The sequence below is a fragment of the Macadamia integrifolia genome, chromosome 13 (assembly GCF_013358625.1).
Source record: "Macadamia integrifolia cultivar HAES 741 chromosome 13, SCU_Mint_v3, whole genome shotgun sequence".
Classification (NCBI taxonomy): Eukaryota; Viridiplantae; Streptophyta; class Magnoliopsida; order Proteales; family Proteaceae; genus Macadamia; species Macadamia integrifolia.
Window position 1 is genome coordinate 4320730 of NC_056569.1, and position 25898 is coordinate 4346627.

General features: G+C 38.1%; 2 protein-coding genes and 1 non-coding gene across 6 annotated transcripts; 2 read left to right on the top strand and 1 right to left on the bottom strand.

Annotated features, from left to right (window-relative positions):
* Positions 1-2114: 2114 nt before the first annotated feature.
* Positions 2115-5815, top strand: LOC122059730 (protein GRAVITROPIC IN THE LIGHT 1). 2 transcript variants are annotated; one of them, XM_042622746.1, is made up of 3 exons: positions 2115-2485; positions 2930-3044; positions 3929-5815. In XM_042622746.1, the coding sequence occupies exon 3, from the start codon at positions 3929-3931 to the stop codon at positions 5333-5335; it is 1407 nt and encodes a 468-aa protein (XP_042478680.1). In that variant the 5' UTR covers positions 2115-2485; positions 2930-3044; the 3' UTR covers positions 5336-5815. The 2 variants fall into 2 exon arrangements, with proteins under 2 accessions (XP_042478680.1, XP_042478681.1); XM_042622747.1 differs by lacking the exon at positions 2930-3044.
* A 3634-nt stretch (positions 5816-9449) lies between these two features.
* TRNAL-UAA lies at positions 9450-9532 on the top strand. Its single transcript has one exon. It is a non-coding gene; the product is annotated as a tRNA-Leu (tRNA).
* Positions 9533-19481: 9949 nt separating this feature from the next.
* On the bottom strand, positions 19482-23799 carry LOC122059996 (probable alpha,alpha-trehalose-phosphate synthase [UDP-forming] 7). Of its 3 annotated transcripts, none has more exons than XM_042623115.1 (4): positions 23592-23799; positions 21178-23213; positions 20806-21079; positions 19482-20443 (listed from the first exon to the last, which is right to left on the bottom strand). In XM_042623115.1, exons 2-4 carry the CDS (start codon positions 23157-23159, stop codon positions 20135-20137), a joined length of 2565 nt encoding a protein of 854 aa, XP_042479049.1. In that variant the 5' UTR covers positions 23160-23213; positions 23592-23799; the 3' UTR covers positions 19482-20134. The 3 variants fall into 3 exon arrangements, with proteins under 3 accessions (XP_042479049.1, XP_042479047.1, XP_042479048.1); XM_042623113.1 differs by having other exon boundaries at positions 21178-23237; XM_042623114.1 differs by having other exon boundaries at positions 21178-23330.
* Positions 23800-25898: the final 2099 nt, after the last annotated feature.

Sequence of the window (25898 nt, forward strand, 5' to 3'; positions counted from 1 at the left end):
TACCGATAAAAAAAAAAAAAAAAGCTTTGTGTAATATGCGGAGGTAAATTTTTTCAGTAAAAAATGGAAGAGGGTTGCCTAAAAGGCAGTATGACCCTCGTGCCAACACAGGGCCAATGGTAGCTTGCATCGAACCATTAAGAGGGCTGGGATTTCCATCTTAAATGAGGTGTGGAAGTCAGGGTTATTTTGCCCTCTTCTATGTCTGGCCACTTTGTCAGGCTTCTTTGTCTCCCCAAAAATATGTATAGAGAAAATTCCTTCACCAACCTCCTTAGTCGCCACAAAAAAGGTGTGCCTCAAAACTTGGATCACATCTCCCAAATCAAAATGACACCATAAAATTCTCTAAAGTCTAATTAGAGGTGTCAAAAATCAACCCATATGGGTTTTTTTTAGGTAAACATAACTTTATTGATGAAAACATAAATTACAAATCGATTCCTATTTACAAGCTTCAAAAGCCAAAGAATTGAAAGAGGATGAACAGTCATACACGTTAAAGACGGAGCCTTATTGACAAAGAAGTTTGCGAGACTATTTCTCTCCAATAAAACAAACACAAAAAAGGCATATAACTCAAAATATGCAAACGAGTGATATTTTTATCAATCATGTTCAATTTGAGATTTTTTTTTTCAAGAATTGACACAGAAAACAAATCCAACTGAAAAAACCGAAATCAGAAAACCAAAGAAACCCTGAAAAAAATAAAATAAAAATAAAAATTGAAAAAAATCATTGTGGCCCTTGAATTTGCTTGAACCTTATCAAAATGTCAGATGCTTCGGTTTTTGACCGTGTAATGTGTATACCAAACCACATGCATTTTCTAATCATCCAACCAGGTCGTTCATGGCTGTGGGGATCATCAGGGTTTTAAGTATTGATATCAGATTGGTTGAATTATATCGGATAGAATGTTTTCTAAAAGGCAGTATAGTCTTTACACCAGTAATAGTGCCAATAAAAGTCATAACGCTTCAGCTCCATTAATTTATAGAATAATATGCTTTAAAACGTGTTATGTCATGTTAAGAATGTTAGAGGATGTTAATTAGCACAATAACCTCTCCTTAATTAGACAATATGGACTAAGATTTACATATCCTTATCGATCTTCCAAACCTTGTGGTTCTTATCACCGATCTTCAAGGCGGATCTGGTACTTACTATATTCTTGGGTGTTACAAAAGTACTAACAAAAACATTAACAGGGATGAGATCTCCATACTTCATGAGGGGTGAGACGGTCATTTTCTCCTGCTATGTTTAAGCATAGAACCACACTAAACCGATAAATCCAGACCGATACAGATCGCTCCGATTCCCAAAATTTATATCCCTGTTGGGGACAGGGGACTGGGGGACTTGAGACATATGAATGCACCGAAATTTTATTTTGGCCAAACACTTCCCACCTGGGGTGGGACCAAACAAGCAAACAAACATGCCAACTCGTTAAAAAAGATAATATTCTGACGAATCATAGAAAAGATACAGATAAGGAAGTTCAAGGACATGTGTCTCTCATCAAACGATATTCTATAACCTACCATTCAACTTTCAATGGCCCCCTTCTCGCTTGAGAGAAATCTCCAGTAATCGGACGGCTGTGATTAACCAATCCTCATTAATTATTGGTACGCGTTTGGCTTAACGGACTCCAGCTGCCTAAGTTCTGATAAAGTTTCAGATTCTGAACCTTATGGTCACATTATCCGGACAACGTGACGCCAGTTACGTTCCCGCCAATTCTCCAGCTGGAACCATTCTCCTCTTTTTTTCATAATTACTCAACTACCCTAACCTTTTATCTTTTTCCATAAAATTCCTAAAAATATGAGGAGACACTGGATTGGAATCTAGTGTATTGACCATCGATCAGTCCTTTCATTGACTGTGAAGATAATGACTCCCGCTAATCTCGTCTCTTACAATAAAATTACGGTCTTAGACTGGCCGTTGAAAATTTTAAATGACGAAAAGACCTACAGAGAGAAGCCGAGGGGCATAGAATTTCTGGTAATTAATTAATAAAAACGAGGGTATAAACGTCATGAAAAATTCTACATGTTGGGGGTTTTAAATTCCCAATGATGCTGGCTGGATTTCGACAATTTTCATGCTCTATTTGCTTGGTATTTTCTAAGCGCTCTGGCAGAAGTTTATCTCTGACCTCTCTCTCTGTATTTCTCTGTCTCTGTGTCTCTGCTAAAAGGTTCACAGAATGCATATGGGGTTCAATCTCAATCAGTCTCTTCTGCAAATGAGAGGGTTTTGAGCTTAATGAACATGGGTAGGAGGAGAAAGGAGTGATTCTTCTGGTCATTATCCCTTTGGCGAGGAACAAAGTTGGAACTTGCAAGCCTGTTTCTTTTTTGACGACCCTTAAATGGAAACCTCTGTATCCATGAAGATTCCGAAATCGTTGAAGTTTCTATTTTAATTTCCAGAATCGCTCACCAAGAAGGTTCTTCAAAAGGTATTTCTATTTCATATTTGTGGCTTAGTAGAGAGAGAAAAAAAAGAAGTGAGAACCTTTGGGAAAGATATGAAAATAAGAACGAAACAGGAAACCCCTCTGTTATTTCTCTTTATTCCTTATTTTAAGAGGCCTTGTTTCATTTTAAATTGCAGAGATTTGTTTAATATTTCTTTGGGATACTCTCATAAACCCAGGGTAGATATTTTGTAGTTGTCTAGTCCTAGCTATTTAAAAATTTCTTTACTTTAAATAGAAAATTCTTGTTCTTACTTGTGTGAAATCTGTTTTAGGGTTTTTGGTTTGGTAGGCGTTTCAGAAAGCCTTAAATGTGATATTTGTGTTTCTTATCTTCCTTTGTTTAAGCTTACCGACGAGGAAAAAGTTTCAAGCTTTTTGCTTTATATTTCCTCTCTGGCTTTCTCAGTTTTGTTCAACTTGCAGAGTTGCAGGCCTCACCTTTGAAGGGCTCCATGGTTTTATTGTTTCGTTTCCTTCCGTTTCACGGTAGATGAAGTGAACAACAGTTACAAAGGACGCTTGCTTGACTCTTTAAAAGGTCTAATAATTTTGTGTTGAAATTCCTCCATTATTTTTCTTCAATTTCTTCTTTCCTCTTGGTTTCCTGTATGGGTTTTGTTCTTGATGTCCTTGTTCCTACCACCATCACCGTCAATGTTGTCCTTTGACAGCCCATGTACTTCAATTCATAGCCGTTTGATGGTATGTTAATGGGACACATCTTTGGGTGTTTGATTAATGTTTTAATGGTGGGGTACCTAGAATTATTCCTCCCTTTTATGTTTATTTACTGAATGTTTGAATGAGGATTTAATTAATTTTAATGAATTAAAAATTGATGGGTTTGGAGACATCAATGGAGGAATTATATTATTAAATTTATTAGATTAGTAATTTTATAAGTGTGAGTTGTGTTCTGGTTTCAGACAGTCTGATTACATAATTTTGTTTTATGGGATGTGAACGCGTCTTTTGAGTTTCTGAGTGAGAGAACCTAGATTCCAGAATTCAGTAATGGCGTATATAACTACTCATTCGTTCTCTCTCTCTCTCTTTCTCTTTCTCTCTGTGTTCGCTTCGCCATGAGGTTCTCCTGTTGAGGGTTTTAGTTTTTTTTTCTTCTTTCTTCCCGCCTTTAAAATCCACTTTTAAGCTTGAAAAAAGAATTAAGAAAGGGGGAAAGACTTAGAATTAGAAACTGATCCAAAGCCAAAGGTGGAAAATCCAAACACACCACCGGCCTCGATCGGAGAGTTAAAGAGAAGGGCTTTTTCTTTCTCAATCTATCTTTACTTCCGACATGCTCGATCGCTCGTTTCTCTTTTCTTAAAGTTCTTTGCGATTATAGCCTTCTAACGGCTTAATCCACCCCCATTCTTCTTCTCCATCACGATCGGGTTCTGATTGATTGTTCTATTTTAGATGGATTCGGTGAAACCGGCGACGACATCGAATGTTGGTGGATTAGTTCGCACTTTTGCTAAAGTTCTTCGGATTCGTGCAGCTGGGATCGCTCCTGATAATGGGAAAATCCGTCGATTGAAGTCTCAAAACAAGCTCAAGGATGATGAGATTAATGGTAATGGGCATCAGCATCAGGGTAAGATCGATTCTATTACTGACAATGGAGACCTGTCCAAGTCTTTTGCTGATGAAGATGAGAAGCTCCGGAACAGGGCAGCCATGGAAGCTTTCTTAGCGAAGCTCTTTGCGAGCATTTCGTCTGTGAAAGCTGATTATGCCCAGCTCCAGATGGCTCAGGCCCCTTACGACCCAGATGGCATTCAGGCTGCCGATGAGTTAGTGGTCTCAGAGCTGAAACGTCTTTCGGAGTTGAAACAGTGTTACTTGAAGAAACAGATGGATCCTTCTCCTCAGGTGACGCAGTTGTTGGCAGAAATCCAAGAACAACAGAGCCTCTTGAAGACTTATGGAATAATGGGGAAGAAGTTGGAGTCCCAGTTGAAGCTCAAGGATTCGGAGATTACCTTCCTCAAAGAGAAACTGAAGGAATCCGAGGCGCAGAGCAGAATCCTAGAGAAAAAACTAAACCCAAGTTGTGTCAGTGGGCCTCTCTCTGTTCTCCTCGATGATCTCCACTTGTCGGGTTTAAACCCCAATCACTTCATAACTGTTCTACGATACGCAGGCAAATCTATTCGGAGCTTCGTGAAGGTGATGATCGAACAGATGAAATCTGCAGGTTGGGATATCCACGCAGCGGCCGATTCAATCGAACCAAATGTGGTCTACACGAAACCGAACGACAAGTGCTTCGCATTCGAGTGCTTCGTTTGCAGAGAGATGTTTGATGGCTTCCAAATTCCCAATTTCTCTCTCCCGAACGTGTTCGAGCCCGAGAGGGATCAGCGCCAGAGCTACTTCTTTTCGAGATTCACAGAGCTCAAATCTGCAAAACCCATGGAGTTCCTATGCCAGAAGCCCCGTTCACCGTTCGGGAAGTTCTGCCGTGCCAAGTACCTGAAGCTGGTTCATCCAAAGATGGAATCTTCCTTCTTCGGAGATCTGAATCAGAGGAAGTTAGTGAACGCAGGGGGGTACCCAGAGACACCGTTCTTCGCCACATTTGCAGAAATGGCGAAGAGGGTATGGCTTCTCCACTGCTTGGCCTTTTCATTCGAGCCGGAAGCTTCGATATTCCAGGTGAAGAGAGGGTGTAGGTTCTCAGAGGTGTACATGGAGAGCGTGGCGAACGACGCGCCGCTGACGTTGCCAGTGGACATGTCGGGGGTGGGATTCACGGTTGTGCCGGGATTCAGAATAGGGAAGACAGTGATACAGTGTCAGGTGTATCTATCTCCGGCGTGATCACGGGCTTGTGGGGACGGTTGATGTCGTCGCCTCGTGGGTATGATGCGAATCTTTTTTCTGTCTTTCGGCGGACCATGTCTCTGTCTTCTGATGTATGGACCTGATGGATGACGATGATCATGAAGATGATGCGGCGGCATCGAGAAAGTTATTGGGATTGGGGCCTACACGTGACTGGGATGCAGAGCGGATATGACTAGGATTTTGGAGTGGTCTAGACTCTAGAGAGAGAAGAGAGAGAGAGAGAGACGCGCTTTCACTTGGCACTATGCACCGGGACCAGTAAGCTCGGCTTTTCTTTGTGGGGTCTCTCTTTTTTCTCTCTCTCTCTACCCATTTTTAGGGACTTGTTTATTCCACCTTTTGGAGATTTTGTTTATGTAGCCAAGAAGGGATATATGTGTTAATAGAAACTCAACATGCCTTTATATGTAAATATTATTAATATAAATAGATAGTTGTAATTTTTCCATGCAATGAACGGGAGAAAAATTATTTATAGTTATTTTTTTTAAAATTTTTTTATAACTTGTAAATAATTGGGGTATCTGTTTGCTATGTTTCACTGTTGTGGTGGAGTGTCATAATAATAACCAAAGGGTTGCTTCTCTGCCTCTATGGGACCTGACAATCATTTCTTGAAATTGATTTTGATTTCCTTTTGGGGGGAATGTGGGTTTTGGTTTTGCTTTTCTATTTTTAAGGTGCTCTAGTGTTGATGGTGTGACCCTGGACATAAAATTGTTGTTACGTACAGCTTCTAAGTCAAAACAATGAATACTGTTTTAAAGATCAAACTTGATGTGGGTTTAAAATAGGGAAAAAGGTCCGATATGCTTAGTGGTATGCCTAAATCTGTCTCTTTTTGCTTCTTCCTTTGGAACAGTTGCTTATTCCCTTCTAGGTCGCAGTCCTCCCATTGATTGCGTCGATGGTATACATAACCCTTTCCTGTTAAAATATTAGAATTCTTATTGGCCGGGTCAGATTGGAATCAGCCAAAATATACTAACCCTAAAAGTACAATACGGATGGATTGGAATTAGGATTGGCATCAATGGGTCTGATCATGGTTCTTAGAACTCTGCTTGATGTTGTTATATATTCGTGGGTATTAGGATCCTTTCCTGAGCGGTGATTGTCCAGGTCATATATAGTTATCTGGGTGATTGATACGTGTTTAAGCAATGATTCAACAGCTTTCAATATGACGCCTCTATTCTATTCAATAGAAACATAGTTGATCATCGCTTGAATACATTTCGATCATCTAGTTTACTATAGGTTGACTTGAACGGTCACCGATCAGGAGAGGAGTTGGATCCTATCAGCGGTGGTGTTAAGAAAAAAAAAAAATTCAGAGAGAAATCTATGAAAGATATTGAGTGAGGAAGGTGATGGGTTTGACAGGAAAGCTGTGGCCAAAGTTTTGACAGAAAAGTTTTGTAGCCCATCATGGTAAGCCATTTGTCTTTGTAGGCAGCGCGTGATCTTGACTCTAGCTCAGTCTAATCTCTCAGGTTTCCTTCGTTGAGTTTTGTCCGAAACTGGACATGTGTCTAAGCCAGTCCAAAATCAACAAGTACCCAATTAGTTGAATATAAACCCACCTATTAATTGGGCTGAAATTGCCAACTCTAATTTCAATCACCGACCTTGTTTAAGATTTGGGCCCTGATTCCACACCTAAAAGACACGAAATAGAAAGAAAATTTTCCTCGATGTTCCCTATCCAAGGATCCAAAACCCCACCTCCAACCAAAAAAAAAAAAAAATTTTAAAAGAAGGATTTGTCAATGTCTAAAATGAACTTATTAGATTTCTCAATGTCTAAATTAAACTTATTAGATGGCAAAAATATTGTTAAGGTCTGTACCACTGATCAATTGATTTTTTAATTTTTTTTCTTTCTCTCTTCATTAAAAAAAAAAAATCCCTGACAGATCAGATACCAAATTGAGTTAATAAAAAGGACATTTTAATGTTAAAAAAGGGTGAAAGAAGCTCAAAAAGGTAGTGTGGCCCCTGTGCTCAGATATAGAGGGGATGGAATGACCACCCTGCCACTCATTAAAGGTAAAAATCTCGTTCTTGTTAATGTTTTTATTACGTGCACGGAAGGGAGTAAATATTGGAGAAAATTAAAAAATAAAATAGAAGAAATTGGAGAGAAATAGGGTGGAAGAGAGATTAGAGATAAAATAAGAAAAAGAGTTAGCTTTACCAACTAAGCTTGAGATGTGGCTTGTAGAGAAAGCCTACTTTTCAACTCAAAAGAGTTTTAATTGGATTTTAACACACTTTCTTTATATTATCTTATGGTATTTAAAGAAATACATTTAGTTAAAATAACTTACCCATGTAACACGTCTAACATAACTAGACCGTTCCCACTACCTTAATTTTCATACAAAGATAACTAACTACTAGGAAACCGTTAAGCCCACCCACCTAATGTTGCTAAGTGGTACATAACAATTTTCATGTGGGATCCCATTGGCCCCATATTGGCATAAGAGCGAAGTTGTGTATCTAAATCATATATAAATCAAGTGGAAAGAATTCCCATGATGCCGGTGGGTAGACTCTCTTGTGTATGCCTTCTCACATCTCACCTTATGGACCTTAGATTCTCTCTCCTCATTAAAACACCTTACTAGACGATTCAATTTCTCACCTACTCATTGGTGGGAAACTATACTTTGACATCGTAATGATCTTTCTCCTATAAATTAATGTAGTAAAACTTTGGGAATGGTTTTATACTTTGTCTTCTTTGCAAGATTAGGGTTTCTGAACCTTAGTGTGTGAGGATTAAATCTATTACAAGAATTCTTGCTCAATCATTATTCAAAGGTACCTACTGGTCTACAAATGGACGCATGTTTAAGTGTCATATTTCTTTGAAGGCATTGCACTTGTGGTACTAAGAGGTAACCCTAAAACAATTTTTGTTTTGTTGCACTTACTTTAATGCGAATGAAGAATGATTCATGATTTGGAGTTTTAGATCTGGCATCACACCGCAAACAAAAGCATAATAATAAAATAGAGATTATCAAGATGAGAAGGTTGTTCAATTTTTTTTTTTTTTTTGGGCAAGAGATCGTTACCTAGTTGCGTTGTACTGGAGCATTAACATAAATGGGAATCTTGATTTCATGACGGTGGGGAATGGGATAGTAATTTCGAATGTTTATGTGTATGAATGTTCGTAAGAACCACATAACCAGGTAGCATTATTTCTCCTCTAAAGGCTATACTAATTTAAGAAGGTCCAATTAACTTTAAAAAATGACTAATACGCTTTGAAACTAATTAGTTTTAAAGGCCGTCAAGATGCGTCCAATCAAGACCATATTGGTCCAAAAAGATCCGTTAAAAGGGAAATTTTATTCAGAATTTTTTTTTTAGTAGAAATTTAGAAATCAATTTAGGGAACTTTAAGAAGGGAAGTAGGTGGGGGGGGGGGAGAAAAGCCATATTTGCACTCAAATTGAGGCTTCTTTTGATTATGATTGAGTGAAAATAAAATGAAATAAAAAATTGATTGTGATTTTGTGAGTGATAATAAAATGAAAATGAAAAACAGGATCAACTTTTTACGTTAAGAGATTGTTATCTGGTCGGGTAGCCTTGCACTGGGGCAGGTATCAATAAGAGTGTGTGCAGGAGCATTGATATGATACTGATATGAATGATGATATCAACATCAGTATAATCGAAGGGTTAAAAAAATCAATAACATGGATATTTTGGTGGTAAAATTATTCAATACGAATGATCCATATCAATACTAGTATTGAGTGCGATCATACGCCAAAACCTTGAGTGCCCATGCATTTTGAAATCCTATCCCAAACATAGAGAAGTCTTAATTTCGATTGAGTTTTGCCATCTTTCGCCTGAGAGCTCCAAATTAGTTAGTAAAATACAATTTTTTTTTTCCCTCGTAACATCATTCAATTTGGAATCAAATTAAGACTTGGTGGTTAATTGTGAAGCATCTACTTCAATACTTGGATGGATTTGAATTATCATTTTGTCACATTATTCAAATTTTAAAATTTCCACCTATAGCATTGCTATAATGTACTTCGAGATAAAATCAGCTGGTTTGCCCGAGAGGTTAAGGGGGAAGACTTAAGATCTTCTGCACATAAGTGCGCGTGGGTTCGAACCCCACAGCCAGCACATTTTTTTCTCCCTTTCTTAAAAATCCACAAAGCCATTTTTTAAAAAATCAGAAATAATTTTCTTCCCATTCATTTAAAGAGCCTAAGACAGGCAAACTCATTAATCCCCCATCCTCAGTCTTTCTTTATCATGCTTTTATTGAAGCATATTGACTTTTGAGTGTTTTCATATGATAGAGTGAAAGCCCTTCCCTTAAATCCAGTGGGTAGACAATAGTATTCAACCCACCGGCATTTGATCCCAAGCTTGACCCATGCAATTGAACCACCAACAACTCCATCCAACCTTGGATTTTGGTGTCACCATTATTTAGGTATTTTCCCCTCTCTTGGTTTTTGTATGTGTCGTCCTTTTAATTGTTTTGGTGTGTAGATGGGATCCCTCCTTTTGGTCTTGCCTTCACGCTCCATCACTTTATTCTATAATAATTTTTCATTCACTAAAAAAAAATGAGCGAGTAGTAGCAGTACGTACGTATTGCAATCTTATTTTCACTTTCTTTTAATATTAACCTTCCATTTAACATTAGATTAATCTAAACCATCTATTGGTTTTTTATATTGTAACTGATTCCTAATTTTTAGGGTGGAGAGATGACAGTGCTTACTTAACTTGTCTAATATATTTTTTATATAAATAAATAAATAAATAAAAAATAAAAATCCAATATAAACGGGCTCCTCCTTCAATTCTGCTGGGAAATCTCAATTCTCTCTCTCTCTATCTCTCTCTCTCTCTCTCTCTCTCTCTATCTCTTGCTTTGCTCTCAAAATAAGATAAGGTAAGAAAAAAATCAACATAACTATTTTCAAGCGCTGAGCATATTAGACTTGGGCACACATATCCAAATGCCATGTTTACATATTAATCATCCGGGAAGAGATTTGGACAGTAAAGTTTGCATGTATGGCAGAGGACAAATTTGAATTTATAAAGTAAACAAAGCTCTTGAATATCTAGGATTTTATTATTACTTTCTAGGTAGATATTATTAACCTATGAGAATTTACTATGGATGCAAATCTTTAGTGAGATTGGTAAGCAAAACTTCAACTAGAATGGATAGTGCTGGAAAAGGAAGAAGAAGGAAGGAATGGCCTTGAAAAAGAAGCAAAAAGAGAGAGAGAGAGTGAGGATCGAGATTTCTAAGCGGAATCAAAGGAGGAGTCTGCTTATATTGGGATTTTTATTATTTATTTATTTAAATATTAATAATATTAAACAGAGTTGTAACTTACGTGAATATTCACTGGGCTTTAGACGTTTCGCATTCATATTTTTCTACACGTACTGTGACCATTTTGCCAAAAAAAATATAATAGAATTTTGAAAGATTTCTCTTTGCTCAAAAGTATGTAGTCGATCCCATTTAGTTAAAAAAAAAAATTGAATTATTTTTGTCATTGGACTTTGAGAGATATTACAAGCAAAGAATAATATGATCATAGGGTATAAAGCCAAACTATCATTGGACTTTTTTTTTTTTACCCGATGATTCAAACATGTGTAAGTAGGCACTCTCTAAGTTTTGACTGTCGAATGAAATAATTTACTATGATTTTCTTTCTATTATATTAAATTTGTATGATCATTGTTTTCTCTCTTTTCAATTTGATACTAAAATTACTTAAAATAATATTTCGATTTTAATAATATCAAAATTCTATCAAACTTTTTAAAGACAATTGTATAATAAAGCCTAAGCTCCTAAGAGCTCTCAAGTTCAAACTTTCTATCATCACCTAAATACAGACAAATACGAAAGGACCATATTATATCTCATCTATGCACTTGACATATTTCTATGACCTCTCGAAAGTCAATATAGACAACACCTAAGATTCTCTCTCTAAAATAAAATTTAAAACTGATTAGACAATGTAATGCTACAACCCAACCAAGCTGCTGGGGAAGGGTAAAAGCCTAAAAGGACTAAGACCCCCACTAGAGCTTTGAGTTGGATCGTATACCCTAAGGCCTAGACGTACGTGTTGCGTGACTTGTGTTGCGTGACTTGCGTTTCCCTCTCTTGCCACGTTACACACGTGGTTGTTTCTCTGTTGTTTGTTGAGGTCGGTAGATCAGTAGATGTATCTAACCCACCCCTTACACGTGGCTATCGACCATATCATGGTACTGAATCCAAATTACACACGTGACTACTGTAACTATAGTGGTCGAATCCGAATTACACACGTGGCAACTAAATATCCATGTAGAGTTTGGTTTAAGAAAAAGAAGGAAAAATTATTTATTTATTTATTATAATTATTATTATTTGGCCTTGTCTTGTCCTGTGGCTGTGGCTCCTGTTTTCAAGGTAGTCATGCAAATGGATCTTTCATCGTTCCCTCTGCTTCAAATAAGACAAGGAATAAAGCATCCCAATATTTACTAACGGACGATATGGGCCCGTTTGGCCGTTTGGATTTTGAATTTTTATGGTCGTACGATTCAACTCAGTCCAAAAAGAGTAGCGGGCTTGAAGGAGGGTTTTAAGGCCCAGATAATCAATGATGTGGGGCCCACCGTCACGAGTGGGAGGGGGATGAGAAGACTTGTTATGGGCCCTGATGATGGCGGGGCCAACATTAAACCAGCCCAAATGTATAATACACTGGGCCAAGATGGGTTAGTGATTAGGCCTAGGACATTAATTAAATATGTGAGCTGTCCGGGACTCGGGAGAGTTCCAATCAATTTGATGAAGCAGATGATCCACTTACCAAATCAGGACAGAAGTTAGTAGGTGCCTTGCTGGAAACTCTTTCCCAAGATCATATTAAATATTATGATGTCATGATTTATAGCTAGTTGGGCTTGGTCAAGGTAAGTGACGGAGCGGCATCCTTGTAGAAATGAAACCTTAAAACGATGAAGAAAAGAATGGAAATCACAAACAAGTAATCATATAAAGAATCTTAATAGGGTTACAATCATTCGCTCTCACATGTCTCTCAGATTGCTTACAGAGAAAGAATCCTTGATACAAATATATAGCGAACCCAATACAGATTATTTATTTATTATTTTCTCCTGTATAGGAAACCTATACAGTTTATGATAAAAATACCCCCATCAGCCCTTAAGGCCCTTTGGATTCAACGCACTATATTTAAAAGACATCCTACCCCTTAAAATCCCAACATTACAGACATGGTTTGACTCAGACCACTATGCAAACCTACAGTATTATCTCAAGTGTATAAAAAAAATAATATCACATCAAATTATCTAACGGTCAGGGAGGTTTGCAAGTAATTGAGTTTTTCATCTTTCTGGTGGAGGAGGATAATGGGGTTGTTTTCTGCTTGAATAGAGGCCACAATAACTGAGATTTGTCTATGGTATGGTTGGGCTTGTGAAAACTCAATCAAATCATGGGACTGAGGCCCAGCCCAATAGGGAATTCCCAAACTTCTCCCTAATCTAGGCTTTGGTACACTTTACACCTAAAATTAGCAGATGGCCCATATGATTCTTTTGTTGTGGGTAAATTTTGATTCATGTACTTCGCCAGGGCTAAGTGTAAAAGAACACTTCTTGGTTGCACGCCCTATGTCCAGACATAAAGATGGCGAAATAACATCTCCATCACCCCTGTGAAATATAAAAAATCCATCTTCTATTGATGCCTATGTGTGCTTCATTGGCCCGCCGCATTAGCACAGGAGCCACTCGACCAGGGAACATTCTTTCCCCCATAACTTAAACATAAGAAAAGAGAACTATCCATTCCTAAGAAATGTTAGAAAACCATTCAGTTATGAATCACGAATAATCATGCACATTAAGAGATGTATGTCAAAAATCTAGAGATGTTCTATCAATTTTCATGCATTAAACTACTTAGATAGGTCTTCCACCAAAAAAAATTTCGTAGATGGGTCTACTTCTTTAATGGTTGTTGAACAGAAAGAGAAAGAGAACCTACCAAGTTAGGAGAAAGAGAATGTTCAATTCATTTAAATTCCCAAGGACAAAAGGGGTTTTCTGTAGTTAATACCCAGAAGGAAGAAAAAAGCTCTTTCAGCATCTTTCAAAGAAATTGAAAATGTCCAAGTAGTTACAATTTAAGAATACGGAAGAAGACGGAGATACAACTGCAGTGTAATGTGCTCTCTCTATCTCTTTCCTTATTAATGACGTGGGCTTCTTATATATGAATCGACACTTATCAAAACCTCTCTCATCTGGCGTGTATAATGCCAAAAATAGAAGGTAGGGTGTCCATCACTCTTCCTCAAGAACATCTCACCAATATATTTTAAATAAGATATTGGGTCTCCAAATTATGAAGCCAATGATAATGAGTTGGGTCCTCCCAAACACCTCTTAATTGTGGGATGTTGGTCCTTACCAACAGAGCTACCCCCTAGGGGTTCAGTTACAAAGATCTTGCTTTGCCCTTCATTCCTAATTAAAGCAATGAGAGCTGGTGTGAGTTAGTTCAAGCATCAAACCTTTTTAAATAACCTCACCTACTTATTTGAAGACTAAAATTATGCCTGGTTGATCATACTCAAATCCCTAAAAAGTGAGTCCTACTGCACTGAGAAATTTATGGAAATTTTTCTAGTTGTGCAACATGGAAGGGTGATGTGATAGTTTCCGTTTTGTTGATCATTTGCGAAAATTAACTAGTTCGGATTAAAATCACTCATATACGCAAATGTATTGATATTGGCAGTCTTAAAAGTAGTGGAATTCATCATCTTAACAGTCCTAGATTTTTTTGATGCTTAGTTTTTCCACTTGTATGGCTCCATTTATTTGGATCGAAACTAAATATGTGAGTAAAGGATCTTGGGACTCACTTATTAACAAAATTTCAATCTCATCCAACTGTTGCACGGCAACTTGTAATTTATGCAAGATGAAAATACTCACTAGATTAGAGGAGTCAATGTAGAACCATGAAAAGAAGAAGAAACCGACTAGACCGGAAAAACTGATCGACTGGACCAAAATCAAAAGACGAAGAAACACACACAAAAATAGGGGGAAACTAAGCAACCTGATTAGAGCCTATTAAGAAACCGAAACCGTCCAGATAGAAAGGTATAAGTTGTTTGAAATGAACATCTAGCCTAGTCCTAGTGGTTGAAACTTAGTAAATAAGAGGTTTAAGGTTCAAGTCTTACTATAAGTTTTACTTGTTGGAAACAAAAAAAATGTTTTGGTTTTGGATTTTAGAAACCAAACTTTTATCGGTCCAGTTTAGGTCTGACTTGATAAATGCAAAAATTGAAAAAATAATCGAAATTGAACCAAACCAACCTCTTGACACCCTTACTCTGAATTGTGGATGCTAGAAAAAATATTCACCTCCTATAATTTCATAAAATTCTAATCACATAGAAAAATGGATAAATGTTTAATTAGCATATTTGAGTGCATAACAACAAGTCTTTTCTTCTAATTGAGGACTCAAATATAGATATTGATGCTAAAGGCCAAAAAGTCGTCATTAAATTATTTATCGGTAGTCTTTTTCCTGATTGGAATTCACTGCAAATTGTGTTGCAACTAGGTTTTTAAGTATTGGTATGGGATCAGATGTATCGTATATGTATCGATTGAGACCTATACCAATACCTGATCGATTATCAATATCGATTTGAAGTTAAAATCCTAACAAAACTTCACTTTTTTGAAAAATAAGGACAAAAGTGACAAATCCATATCAATATCAGATCAGCTATTGGTAACGGTTTACAACCAGCCAATATTTAATTCGGTGTCCATGTTTGTAACGTGATTGTATTTTAGCACAACTATATTTTTATTGGGTAGCTAATATGGTATTTGAAATTTATTAAAAATTAAATAATATAAACCAACATTTTAATTTTTAAATTGTTTATTATAAACTGATAAACGTTTTTTCACCTAGATTTTTTTTTTTCCCTCTTAAATAGTATGGTATTCTAAGGAAGAAATTCTCTTTATCGCCATCAAGGTAGCTTCTTTTATTGGTGAAGGCTTCCATCACTAAAGGTTGATTTTGGCTTAGATAGAGATTTCTCTTTACATGCACCATGTAGAAGTCACTACATGGTGGAAGATGTGCGTGACATAAGTCACTTTTTTACATAATTTTTGATAACCCTTGTATACCCCTAAGTTAAGAATTTTTGAGAATAAAATAAGAGGTAATTAAAAGGTGTCAAGTTCTAAATACATCTATAGAGGTGTCATTTAGACAATCCCTTGGATAAATCGCCAAAGTTTAACATATGTTTTTTTTTTTTTTTGTTAACCAAGGTGTCCGGGCTAGCTTACGCGCACCTCGACTAATCTTTGGGAAGACTAGCACAGCAAACCACCACCATGATCTCTACTTAAATTGTAGATGCACAAATGACGAATCGAACCAGCTGAGACCATGCACCTTATCCAAGGGATAAACCCATCGAACAATCAGAATACCCAATGATTAGTTTAGGTTGCAAAAATAGGTAAGGCAGCAGGTAGCCCTTCTAGCAACATAATAGTTAGATACTAATTAGCAAAACACATTTCAAATGGTGTTTCCATTTTTTATTCTTTCAAAACGTATTTTGCCATTTGTTTCCAAGGATAGAGGGAAAAAGTAAATGGCCAGCATTTTCATTTTAAATGTGTTTAAAACTTGTTTTCATTTTTCTTTATGAGTTTTTTAAGATATTTGATTTGTTAAATATAATGGATACTTAATTGACCATATCTTTCTTTCTTGAACTTCAAACGAAGTTCCCATTTTTTTATTGTTCCAATGTGAACCTGACTTGAAGGGCTACATTTCTCATTATCACCTTCAACTTAAGCTCAATGTATAGACTTCGAAATTTAGCTAAAATTGATGCATTTGTTAAAAAGTGTTTCTATAGTGATAACTCCCAACTTCAATTGGGCATGCATCACTTCGGGAGTATGTTGACTATGTTAACAATAATGAACGATAACATAGCCAAGCCACATTGCTCAACAAGATTTTTGGCATGTTTTTTTGTTATGATGCATGCATTTAAAATTGAAATTGGATGATAAGTCTTGGAACTTATGATAGGTTGTGGAATATATATGCATTAATGTATGTAGTCATAATAATTCCTCAAGTTATATGAGTATGACATCGTTTTTGTTTCCCCCCCCCCCCTTTGGGTGAAAATTCTACACATTTGATTAAAACGCATATAGTCTGTTTCTATTTTTTTATTGGTTCGGATTTTTCACTGTTTGTTGCCCTTTTTTTTGATGTTCTCGTTTTTGCTAACTATGGTCGGATGTGAAATCTCTTTTCATAAATCCAATTAAAAAACTAAACACTAATTTTGTTGAGGGAAAAATATTGCTACATTGCCCTTGTATAGATTCTTTTATATCCTTCTCACATAATAAACAGTGAGACCCACACTGACAGTTTCTACCATATTCTGGTCATGTGGGTCTCATGTGAATCCCATATGGATGATATTCAGTCCCTTGTTGTTGTAGCATGTAGATTCCTTCTCATACTCCCCCCTTTAAGGAAACCCTCCATTTGTTAAAATCATTATTTATTTATGCTTCAACTAAAAATTGTCAAATCTACCATTTGATAGGCTTCACTGTTTCAGAGAAGTGTTAACTATGACTGAAGTCCCTTTCCAAAAACAAAAACTATGATTGAACTCAAGGAGGAGGCTCTACTAGTAATAGCTTTGAAAGGAACCAATAGGATTTAATTAATGATGGATGGGTACAAGTCCCAGCCTGAAATCCAAATCAAGACAGATCATCTACCTTTGTAGAAAAGCTCCATAAATTAACTTATCCCCACAAGAAGCTTTTGTTGCAACTTGCATGTACAATGCAAAATCTAGCATCTGCTGACTCTGCTCTCCTTGCTGGAAAGCTTTATAAAACTTTGGTAAGGACACCTAAAAGCCCAGCTCCATGCCTCCTACTTGCATTTATTAATCATTTGAAGCCCAAAGGCCCCAAACCATGCAAAGCAACCTTGAAATTAAAACAAGAGATGGTGAAGTTAGATGGAAAGGGAACTAAACCAAGAACAATGAAACCAAACTATGGAAGAGAAAAAACTGAGAAATCAAAGAGTGGTCCATGAAATATCTTATCTCACATGGGTTTCTTCAGAAACTTTTTTCATACTAGTGACTTCTGATGATAAGTAAGTATAAAGACATTTGGTGGTAGAGTTTCTTTCAAGCAACAGTGACTTGTAGGTGTCAAATTTTATCCAAACACTACCCTATCCTATTCTTCCCTTTACTTTGCTTTCTTTCACTCTTAATACTCAAAACTCCCTCTCCCCAAAAATCATGGAGTCTATCCAACTTGTGAGGAAAAGATGTTGATGTTTACACATTGAAGGCCCCACCTGCCTCACACAAGACAAACTTATAAATGATTGTCATTTTCAGTCCTGCAGTTCCTTTAACAAATGAGCCAAATGGGACCCTTTCATTATCTCTGCAAACAAACAAACAAACAGACAGACAGGCATGCAAGGTGATTGAAGAAAGAACTAACTAATCAAAAACCTTTCTTAATCAAAATGATTATCACAGGGAAGTCAACTAGTTTTGAAAGACCTTCATGCCTCAGTCCTTCATGAAGGCCTGCTTTGATAAAGAAATCAGTAACCACATCAGTAATTAAGAATTAATATGTGAAACTAATTTTAGAAACAACTCATAATCATTGGCTCAATGACCTGTTTGGACAAATAAACAACTGATGTTGCTCCTCAATTAGTAGGATTAGACAACTACATAGGATTGGATATGACCAACTTACTGAAATGATAATATAAAATTCATATCCAAGCCTTCTCCAACTATTTGGGATCATTATAAGAAATGATATAATTGTTAAATGATCTCACAAATCACAGTTCCACTAAGCCTTAAAAAATAAGGGTATTCTTAGGCTTCACCATGCTAGTGAAGCACTATCTGTCATATGGCAATATATGGGTGGATATCCATGTGATAGAGCATCTCAAGATAAAATAAGTAAGAAAATGGCTTCAAATCTGATTCAATAAAATTACAAAATGCCCTTAGATAGATGCAAAAGAATATAAAAACTACCGAATGGCACTTCCATAATTTCAACCACTTTTTTTTTTTTAGTTGGAATTATAGTAATAAGATGGTCATTTGATCCTCTATCACCTGAACCCATTCATGTACTATCATGTGGTACATAGTGAAGCATAATATCATTAAACATGGGCAGCAGGCTTGGCTTAGAAGTGATTCGTCAAAAACTTTTGATAGCTTAGCTTGCTTCCAATCCGGCATGATAAAAGTGTAGTTTTCCCCCAAAATAATTGGTTAACCGACTCAATTATAATTCACATTTTTTTTTGTGTGGGGGTGGGTGGGGGGGTGGGGTGGTGGGTGGGGTGGGAGTTTCCTTTCACCTACAATAAAGAGAACCTCTTAAATTACAACATTTGACTTTTGACCTTTAGATTAGATGGGAAAGGTGTTTCCGACCTGGTACAATAGGGGGAAAGAGTCGATGATAAAACTCACTAACCCGAGATTCTCTCTCTCTCTCTCTCTCTCTCTCTCTCTCCATCTTGAGAGATGAAATCAGTAACTTTTCACTCTTCAAAGTCATTCCTCACTAGTCCAACCAACCTGGGTATGAGTTGTTATGAGTTGTGAGGCAACAGGCTGGCAAGCCGCATTCTTAAGAATCCTGTTTAGGCTTTAAAAAAGCCTTCTCTCAGGGATCCTGAAAATTAAAACGCCTTTGTTTGAGGTGAAGAACACAACCCGGTAAGACACTTCTGTTAATTAATGATACTTTTGTAGTGCCAGTTTCAAGCCAGAGAAAAGATTTGGATGCATCAGATCTGAGACCACTCAAGAAAAAATTATAAATCTTAAAATTTTTTTCATGGAGTCTGAAACTTCACTAAAATGAATTAGTTTAGGACTGGTTTTTCCTTTCTCTCTTCATGCAAATGTCTTATTTCAAGTGCAGAACACAAAAAGACCCAAGAATGTTTCTCTGGGATTCACAGATTCAAATAACCCACTTTACCAATGGAGCAATAGAAAACTAACATAACTTAGACTCGAGAGAATGGAAAAGAAATAATTAGCAACTACATTATCAGTAATATATGCATATGTTTCTGCTACCCTTCACCTTCCACAAGTTTCTTGGCAGCCACAAGATGTTCTAGATCTGTTATCTGATTCTTGCTAAGAAGCTGAAAGTTGATCAAGCCTACACAAAAAAAAAGTGGTGTTTCTTTCTGTCGAGTTAGTCTTTCCCAATTAATAAACCTTTAACAATGGTTAAATTCCTTCAAATGTTTGAGCTGATGCAGTAAAAATACTCCGGGCTTCCTTCGGACATTGAATACCCTTTAAACTCACTAATATCCCAAGCTGCAGTCGTCTCTTTTTAGCTATCCACCCAAATCAAAAGAGGCCAGAAAAAATCTTCCAACAAATTCTTTCTCAACAGAGCTGTGCAAATGAAATCAACTCCAGTTTTAGGCTTCTATAATCTTTCCTACTTTTCCCTTCTAGAGGACTCAAAGGAGGCACTGCAAGGAGGACAAGGATCAACTTAAGTTCCTGCTTAGGCAGATGTGGTATCGGAGTTGTCAGAGGATGGAGAATCAGAGGCTTCCGCTAGAGCTTCCAGCATGATGATGACCTCAGTTGTGTCGTCCAAATAATACTTAGCTTTGCTTGGCTTCTGCCCAACCGTGCAGGCAAACAAAGCTGTGTGAGACGACAGGATATTCTTGTTCATAGCATTACCGATGATCTCAAACATGTCCTCATCTGATCTATCATCCCCAATACACAGCACAAAATCTGCTTGCCTCCCTTTCTCAGCCATGGTAGTAAAGACCTTTTCTGCAACAAGACCTTTGCTTACTCCCTGAAATCCAAAGCCAAGAGACACAGGTTCAGCCATCCTAATAGTTATACAAAGGTTGACATTCAAAGGCAACAAGGCATTAGGATGACCCCGGTATTCTCTGATCAATCAGTGACCATTTACAGAGCCAACAAAATTAGACATATGTCAAGTTTCATCATCATCTAATCCAACTACTATTATATCAGTGGAAAGGCACTAACATAGAATATATAACATATTTTTGAGTGGTTCAGGCCTAACATAAACCAAGAAACAGCAACATTTAGTAATCAGGGGACTAGGGGGTTATTATAACTAAACAAACCCACCCACGCTAGATAGTATAGATTGACGGAGGAAGTTGAGAATAGACAATGTACCTGAGGCTTCACTTCAACAATGAATTGACCACTCTTGGCAGCAACAGGTTCATTTGCTAGCACACTCTCTAGGTGATCTAACAGTTCCTTTGCTTGACAGGACCCGAAGCCCGGGTCTGCATCCCTATGGTGCCAAACCAAGGCACTCTCCTTGGTTTCAATGGAAGAACCATCAGTGGCTTCTGTATACAATTTGATTACTGGCTCAGCTATCTCCATCCACCCAAAATCGGCACTCTGGCCACAGATTTCCCATTCATCATCAGATGACCACCTGATAAATTACATCATAAGAACAGTAGGATTTCAACTTCCCGACAAGCAATGGAGCTTGGATAAAAGAAACAAAAAGGAATTAATAACAAGACATACCTCAAGAAGTAGCCGTGTTCGGCAGCAATCCCAAGCTTCTCACATGGAGAAAACCATGTTCCCAAACTCTCTCTACCTCTTCCGCTAACAATGAAGACTGTATTCTTATCATCCCCACAAAGTGTGTTTAGAATGGAGATAACCTGTTGACTTGGAGTCTTGTTTATGGAAGTTTGAGGCATGACAGTGCCATCATAGTCCAGCAGTATGGCTCTGCTCTTAGCCCTTGAGTATGCTGAAACAATGGCATCTATGGAAAGCTTTCTGAAATTAGGATCAAGGGCCACAACCCTGAAACCAAAACTCAACCCAATTCCCCAACATCTTCTCCTGAAATGATCTTTACAACTTCTCTCCATATCTTGCAAGAAGCTTCGTGCCCAATAAGCCACATCATGGGTACTTACATACCTGTAATGCTTCTCATGCCTTAGCTGTTGCTCAGCATCGGGCATTGAAATAGCTTCATTCATTGCCTCTGCTGTCGCGTCAACATTCCATGGGTTGACGCGTATCGCCCCACTCAGTGACGGAGAGCACCCAATGAACTCTGACACCACTAGCATGCTCCTGTTTGGCCCGGTAGACTCTGAACTCGATCCACCTGCAGAGGCTCTCTGCCTGCAAACAATATACTCATAGGGAGTAAGGTTCAAACCATCCCTAACAGCCGTGACGACAACACACTCTGCAATGGTATAGAAGGCCATTCTTTCACTAACCGAAACAGGCCTATCAATGAACACCACCGGTTCATACCCAGGTCGACCGAATTCTTCATTGATCCTCTTGCAGCTCGACTGTATTTCTTCTTGTATCTCTTCAAGATTTCTTCCTCTGCCCCTTGCAGGATTCGCAATCTGAACCAGTACAGCCCTTCCCTGCCATTTGGGGTGCAACTTGAGCATCTGTTCCATTGCAAAGAGCTTCAGATTAATCCCCTTGAAGATGTCCATATCATCAACGCCAAGTAAAACAGTCTTCCCTTCAAACTGCTTCTTAAGCTCTGCAACCCTCCACTCCTCATCAGCTTGTCTCAGCACGGACTCAATCTGACCCATGTGGATTCCGATGGGCATGATCTTGATGCCAACAGTTCTCCCATAGTATTCTAACCCAATGTAACCTCTTTTTGATTGATACTCCAAGCCCAGCATCCGACTGCAACAGGAGAGGAAATGCCGAGCATAATCGAAAGTGTGGAAACCAATCAGGTCTGAATTTAGCAGCGCCTTGAGGATCTCTTCCCTGACGGGGAGAGTCCTGTAGATCTCAGACGAAGGAAAGGGGCTGTGGAGAAAGAAACCTATTCTCAAACGGTTGAATCGCCTCCTCAAGAAGGTCGGAAGAACCATGAGATGGTAGTCATGAATCCAGACATAGTCATCTTCTGGATTTATGACCTCTATCACTTTCTGCGAGAAAATTTTATTCGCAGAAACGTAGGCTTCCCAAAGAGAGCGATCGAAACGTCCACCCTTATCAGCAGAAAAAGGGAGCATATAATGAAACAGAGGCCAGAGATGCTGCTTACAGAAACCACGATAGAATTTGTTGAATATATCTAGTGGGAGAAAAGCAGGTACAGATTTGAATTTCTCAAGCAGAGTCTGAGAAACATCGTCTTGCTCATTGGGCTCCACTTCAACCTTCAAGAGCCCAACATAGATAACCTCCATGTCTTCCGGCAAGCCATCCTTGAGCTGCAACAGTAACGAATCTTCGTCCCAACTGAAACTCCAGCCTTTGTTATCAGGTCTTCGCTTGGATTTCACGGGCAGCTGGTTTGCTACAATGATTATGCGATCTTGAGCGATAGATGATGGAACGTCCGACGAAACGCTATTGGCTTGATCGTCATCGAGCTCGCAGACAATACCAGGAACTGTCATTACCCTCGGAAGACGCTTTCTTTCGCGAACCATTACCGGAAAATTCCCGGACGCAAGATCCAACAGATTGGTATACGATCTGGAAATCATTTTTCTCTATGGAAGGAAATCGCAAGCTTTCCTGTTATAACTTCAAGGAAGCAGCTTCGGCGCGATTCAACACAGAAACTGAAGCCCGTGAACAGAGGTTATACACAATCAATCAAACCAACAACAAGGAAGAATTCATAAATCTAGGGTTACACATGGAAGAGCAGTGACCTTCCATGAAAGATGAACAGAAGTAAGACTCCATATATATAACAAATAAACAAATAAATTTGTACAGGAGAGGAGGATTAGATGATTGCAGAAGATCTAACTACAACGGTTTCTATCTATTTGATTGATAAAACAAGTAAACCAATTCCAATCAAAGGAAAAAAACCCTCAGAAAATCCCGGAATTATAAAATTCATGGAAACAAGATAGTGCAAATTTAACAAAAAAGGTAAGAAAAAAAAATGGGAATTAGGAACTAACCTCCTTGTTCTTCAAAGAATAGATATGTTTCATAGTTTCCTCTTCCTTTTCCCTTTTTGATCTGTAAATCAACAAAATTATAGGATTTTTCGCTTTCTATTTTCGTGAATAATACCACAAATATATCGAAAACTCTCTTTCTCTCTTTCTTTCGGGTTTAGTTTTCGCCGGTTCGGCACTCACGTTATAAACTCCGTTTTCTCTCTCTAGAATGGAAGAACCAGCCAGAGGATTTGAATATTCAATTATTTCAACGGTACAAAAATAAATAATAATAATAAAAAATAAAAAAAAGAAGAAGAAATTAGGGGAGGGGGTGGTGGGAAGAAAAGAATAAAGAAAGAAGATAAGGTCGAGCACCAGGTGACTAGCCAGTAATGCCAGCTGGCAGCCCTACACGGTCACCACTTCACGCGTTTTCCTATTGCTTTTTGTTCCTTTAAAGTGGGGGCCCGTTTGACCCATGGCTGGAATCATTGTTTGACACGTTATCTCAAGTTGGGTAACCCTACGAACCGTGCGACCGTCCAGGCGGGGTGTCAATGGATCCGGTTCCTCTCTAACCGGTTGGTTGGAGAGGATCTCTTTCAAATGTCAATTGGTCGGTTGGGTTGAATCAACAAAATTATGCAAAATTAATTGTTTTTTTTTTTTTTTTTGATTCGGATTTCAGCTTAGATTTGCTCTGCAAGAACCAGTTGAGATGGTATAACGATGTGCAATGAGACCTATGGATGCCCCAGTATGAAAGGTTGATAAGTGGTGCTCGATTTTAGTATCACCATGGATAGAGTTTTGCGAAGAATAAGTACCAAGATACCCGACCTGTGTAGGGGATGTTTTTGTGATACATCTTTGAATATTGACTTGTCTTCTTTTCTTTCCACCTTCTACTTCTTTTGTTAATTCTTTATTTTCCTTTTTTCATATCGGATCCATCTAGCAGACCAATTTAGTGGGGATAAGATTATATTTTGTTGTTATTGTTTCAGATTTCAATTTCTTATCTATTTGGTTTTGTTTTTTGTTCAAGTTTTGAGCCAATTTCGGTTTGATTTCAAGGTTGTAATACCCCAAACTGAAATCAGTCGAAATACAATTTTGGTTTGGCTTGGTTGATTTACCTGGTTTAAACTAAGTTGACACCCATACCATCAGTCAATAGTTTCAACTTTGAGAAAAAAATATCTGAGAATCGTTTGTTATTCAGTGACCACTAAGAAAGAAAAAATAGTGGTTATAGATGAGGTAGGGTTGGTCTAAAAATGAAAAATGTAGAATCCAGGAGATGAACCCAACAAAGCAACTTGGTTTTTGTACTTTGTACAAGTCTTAAGGGGGAGGCATTCTGTCCTTTAGGATTTAAGACTACAGGTACAGGTCAGAGAGGTGGGGTACACTACAAGTCCATTAGTCTACTACTTACTACTATATATTAATCTATATCTAAATCTATCCTCCATTGTACAAGCACACCCACCGAAAGTATTGAAGTCATTGAAGATAAGGTGTTTGATACTTTGTCAAGCTGGGCATCTGCTGCCTCTCTATCCATATTCCAAAACATTCACATGCACCGTCTATCCATATATATATGGATAAAAATCCTCTGTTGTGCTAATCGTCTGTTGTTCCATGTTTTGCTAGGTGCAGAGTGCGACACGTGGATGGTGCATCACCAACGGTCAAGATTAAGAGGGTTGGTTGAGGTTACCAAAACCGGGTTTTTTTGTTGTGAACCAGACCGAGATTCCAACCCAACCCGTTTCCTCCTCTCTTCTTCTTCACTCTTCTTCTTCTTCTTCTTCACCCTCTGTCTTCTTCTTCTTCTTCTTCTTCTTCACCCTCTGTTACCCAGAGCCTTTCCTTCCTCTATCTCACTCACTCTCCCTCCTCAATCCTCCCTTTCCACCTGGGCTGCACTTAAAAAAAAAAAAGAAAAAAGCATGGGATTTCTGGGCAGCGGATCTACCGCTCCTAGCCGTCGGCACCACGACCAGACCGAGATTCCAACCCAACCCGTTTCCTCTCTTCTTCTTCACTCTTCTTCTTCTTCTTCTTCACCCTCTCTTCTTCTTCTCCCTCTGTCTTCTTCTTCTTCACCCTCTGTTACCCAGAGCCTTTCCTTCCTCTATCTCACTCACTCTCCCTCCTCAATCCTCCCTTTCCACCTGGGCTGCATTTAAAAAAAAAAAGAAAAAAGCATGGGATTTCTGGGCAGCGGATCTACCGCTCCTAGCCGTCGGCACCACGACCAGACCGAGATTCCAACCCAACCCGTTTCCTCCTCTCTTCTTCTTCACTCTT